General features: G+C 34.8%; 1 protein-coding gene across 1 annotated transcript; it reads left to right on the top strand.

Moving 5' to 3' along the window:
- The first annotated feature begins 1,394 nt into the window (after positions 1-1,394).
- LOC101423378 (olfactory receptor 6C2-like) lies at positions 1,395-2,330 on the top strand. The gene has a single exon (XM_004468815.3). The coding sequence runs from the start codon at positions 1,395-1,397 to the stop codon at positions 2,328-2,330; it is 936 nt and encodes a 311-aa protein (XP_004468872.3).
- Positions 2,331-4,958: the final 2,628 nt, after the last annotated feature.

Below are 4,958 nucleotides of genomic sequence, written 5' to 3'. Positions count from 1 at the left end.
TATATCCATGGAAAAATTTTGCTGTACATTCAAACCTAGATTCAAAATGATAAAGTATAATTGTATGTATAGAAGTCTATAATCATGTACCTTTACCACCACCATCCCGTAACACATGCCTCTCGTCAAACCCACAGCCTCCCTCAAAGAAAAATATTTTAGCCAAAGTGGTATCTCATTGAAAACTCCGTGTTCATTTCCAACATTTGTTTGAAAGATAGAATAAACAAAATCAGTATGTTAAAAGTTATTGTTAATCTGTTTATTAAATTTCATTATTAATATGTTTTACTGTATTGGGAAAACATATTTGAGGATTAAAAAGTGTTCTGAGTTTGAAGATCTGCAAAAGGATTCATAGTGGTGCATGCATTATTGAAATATTGGGGAAAAGATGAAAGGAATAGTTAATAGTTGTTCATTGAGAGAAGAAACCCTTAGAAAGGTTCTATCTTCAGGTAAATCATGTGCCTAGACAGCACTATTTCCCTATTTTGGTAACAAAGTGAAATACACAAATATTCACAGGCAAAAGAGCCCACAATCCTTAAAAAAGGCACACAGTGAGTTAAATAAGATATTAAATTTGCTCATAAAACAAACTGGTTACAACTGAGAAAGTTTTTCTATGCAATGATATTAGAAAATCTCAAGCCTCGAGATAGATATTGACTGTATAATAGAAATATTTGAGTCCCTACCTGCATAACCAATGATAGATGCCTGAGAAGTATTGGTGGAATAATTTATCACCAACTCAGGAGCAAAAGGTTCTTGACTTCTGCATTAAATATGTTATTATTAGGCAAAAAGGGTACAAATACTGGAAAGGTATTTTATTTTACTGGAAATTGAGAGAAGAAGGAGAAGGCAGTAAGCACATTGATCAGATGTAAAGATAATGCCCATATTCAAAAAATATTGCATACATTCTGAAAAATGTGAATTATATAGGGGAGCAGCAGATCTTTGAAGGGAGAAGTTTAAACACTTTTCCCTAAAAATCAATGAATAAACAAATATCAAGTTTTGTTACAAAGAGGACAATTTCTTCTCTAGAGTGTGTACAATGAACATAAGTTATCTGTTTTTATTAGCACTGTTAAAAAGATATAATATGTCAAGAAAACACATAGGAACTCTTATGAATTTTTTTATTTAATTTTTAAATAGGAATTTTTAACAGCCAAATGGCATCATTGCCACTTGGGAAAAATATACTTACAGAGCAATCTATTCAGCCCAAAGGAAAAATAAGCAGAGAATGGAAGTAAAACACAAAGTTTTAAAGTGTTGTGGGGAGTAAAATATACAATAATTAGAATAGTTATAATGATCTACAAGAAAATGACTCTGATATATTATGCAGATTGGAGAGAAATCGGAAGTAAACAATGAGAAACAGTACAATAACCACATTCATTCTGCTGGGACTGACAGATGACCCTCACCTGCAGTTTCTGCTTTTTATATTTCTTTTTCTCACATACATGTTGAGTGTAACTGGGAACCTGACCATCATTACACTCACCTTTGTGGATTCCCATCTTAAAACACCCATGTACTTTTTCTTAAAAAATTTCTCCTTCTTAGAGGTCTCCTTCACATCTGCATGTATTCCTAGATATTTGTATAGTATTGCTACCGGTGACAAGGTCATTACCTACAATGCTTGTGCCATTCAAGTCTTTTTTACTGACCTCTTTGCAGTAACAGAATTTTATCTCCTTGCTGCCATGTCCTATGACCGCTATGTGGCCATCTGCAAACCCCTACACTATGTGACCATCATGAACAATGGAGTCTGCAGGAGTCTCATCATCTGTTGTTGGATAGCCGGTTTGTGTGTAATAGCCCCACCACTTAGCCTAGGTTTAAAACTGGAATTTTGTGACTCTAACATCATTGATCATTTTGCCTGTGATGCATTTCCCCTAGTGAAAATCGCATGCTCAGACACATGGCCCATAGAACAGACAGTGATAATCTGTGCTGTGCTGACCCTGAATATGACTCTGACTTGTGTAGTTCTGTCATACGCTTACATCATCAGGACAATTTTTAGATTCCCCTCAGTCCAGCAAAGGAAGAAGGCCTTTTCGACCTGTTCTTCCCACATGATTGTGGTTTCCATCACCTATGGCACGTGCATTTTCATCTATATGAATCCTACAGCAAAGGAAGAAGTGACCATTAATAAAGTGGTTTCAATGCTCATTTCTTCTATTTCACCTACATTGAACCCCTTTATTTATACCTTGAGAAACAACCAAGTTAAGAAAGCCTTCAAGGACTCAATTAAAAAGTTAGCATTGTTTTCAACTAGGTAAAATAAATGTATATAAGGAATCATTTCAAAATAACATTAAATGACCCTTGACACTTCCTCCTTGATGTTTATTAACTTTAATGTTTTTTAATAAACTAGAATCAGTTCCATTAATTTTTCAACATAACTTTAAAATAACTTATTTGAATACTGCTCAATTCATTCTTTGTAGTTATTTTCTAATCCAATGCCTCACAATATTTTGCATGTCATTGAGAGACCATGTAAAAATTTCCTCAAAAATTATTTTTGAATAGAAATAAATTTCATAATATCACATAATAAGATATAATAGATGTTACTTCTCTCATTTGGTATATAGACAGAAAAATCCCTTGTAGATCCACTGAAATACACACACCAGTGGTATCCAAATATATAATGAGTAAATTTATGCAAAATTTATGTAAAATTTATGTAAAAGTAATAATTGCATAATGTGAAAAATATTAACAAAAGTTCAGAGAGAGAATAATAGCACATACAATAATGAGGATAAAGATAATCTCAAATAATATTACGGCAAAACAGAAATGCTGTATAAAATTTGAAAAATATTCCCTTACATCTATACCTGAAAGCATTGCAAAGTTGTAAATCAATAGCCAGAATTAAAGAAGTAGACCAATTAACTATAAAATAAACTGTGGACACTCATGTCAGCATATACTGAAGGATGGGAGCAAAGGGTTGCTTTTTGAATCCCACGAATGTAGGTGGGAAGTCTCAAGATCAGTATGGAGACAGCACACGGAATAACACAAAAGAATAAAGTTAGGACTGTGCAATCATTGTACACTTAATATAAGTTTGAATTAGAAAATCATGCACATTCGGTTCAATTCATTATTCTGAAAATTATTGTCTGCCATGCATTAGGTATGCTTGATACCCTGTCCCTACATTAATAAATATTTAGCTTTTATAGTCGAATTCTCCCATTTTGATATAATTAGATATAAAAATTTAGAAATCAACAATGATACATATCCTTAGATACTAAGGTATTTAAAATGTATATCTAACTATCTAATTACTGTTCAGAAAGCAATGAAATGCAGACATTTCTTTTTCTTTCTTTATTAGAGTACTTGTGGATTTACAGAACAATCATGCTTAAAATTCAGGTTCCCTTATACAACCACACCAATATCAACTTGAATTAGTGTGGAACATTTGTTATAATTGATGTAGCATAGTTTTATAGTTGTACTATTTATTAAAGTCCATAGTTTAAATTAGGGCTCACAGTTTGTGTAGTGTAGCTCCATGGATTTTTACAAAAGAAGCTTTAGATTACATAAATATTATATCAGAAATATAGTGGACTCCCATATACCCCACTCACTCCCCCTCCTACACTTTCATACATTAACAACATCTTTCATTAATGTGACACATTTGTTACAATTCTTGAACACATACTGAAGCATCGTTCTAACCAAGGACTATAATTTATACTTTTTACTTTGCCTCACATAATTTTACAGGCTTTGACAAAATATGTAATGGCCTGTATCCGTCATTGCAATGTCATGCAGAACAATTCCAGTGTCCCCAAAATACCCAAATGTTGTACCTATTCTTCCTTCTTTCTCCCCTCAGAACCTCTGGTGGCCACTGCCTGTATGTCAATGTTACAAGTTCTTCCTTTGCTAGAATAATAATAAGTCGACTTTAGTCCATTGTTGCTTTCCCCACTTATATATATTTGTTCATTCCTCAATCTTGAGGATTTGAAATAGGGCTGAGATCACATGAGAAAGATGGGTGGAACTGTGTTGCTTGCAGTTTCAGATACTCTCTGCTTCCTGGGTTGTGTATTGCCCATTATCATCATTCTGTTATTTGTCCTGGGTTTGTCCAATGAAGTGAAAAGTAGGTGCTGCAAATTTGATGAGATTCAGGGCTCAACCAATAAATGAAGAGCTAGAAGCTTTAAGTCTCAGGGACATATATTTAACAAGTATAGTTCTAATTATAGGTTTAAATAAAAGGGGCAGAAGAGCCATGTGTGGGAAGTTATAAATGTGTCTACCTTGTTACTTTGAGGAGCATATTCCAAAGAAAGGACCTTTGGCAGGGTGCCAAAATTCTGAGATTGTCTGCTCTGCCCACAGTTTCTACATGTCTCTAGGGCCCTCAGGAGCCCACCATTTGAGGCACTGTTTACTGTGGCAGTCAATGAGATCCTGCTGAGACTTGCAGAAGTGTAACCTCTGGAATGATCTCCCAACTGACTTCGAAATCACTTAGCCATAAAAACTCATGTTTTTTATGAGTTTTTATGAGTCATGTAAACAAATGAGTTTTTATGGCTAAGAGACATTGAAATGAGTCCAGAGGCCATCAGAGGGGTTGTGCTTATACACGTCTCAGCAGGATCTCAGAGACAGCCAAAGTAGATATAACCCAGGTAGGGGTGTTCCTGAGGGGTATGGAGACACACAGGTCCTATAGTCATGGCTGATGGCTCTGGAGTTCAATGCCTTGTCAGTGGTCTCTACTTTGGAATTTGTGCTCATGAGTATGATGGAGTTGGACTCAGATGTGACCTTTCTACACATGCCACTTCTGTCACTTTCACTGAACCTGTGGTTGGCGCTGGGGTTGGTATAGCTCAGGAGAC

The sequence above is a fragment of the Dasypus novemcinctus genome, chromosome 12 (assembly GCF_030445035.2).
Source record: "Dasypus novemcinctus isolate mDasNov1 chromosome 12, mDasNov1.1.hap2, whole genome shotgun sequence".
Taxonomy (NCBI): domain Eukaryota; kingdom Metazoa; phylum Chordata; class Mammalia; order Cingulata; family Dasypodidae; genus Dasypus; species Dasypus novemcinctus.
Note: the sequence above shows the minus strand (reverse complement) of the source record. Positions and strands in the feature narration are given on the sequence as shown.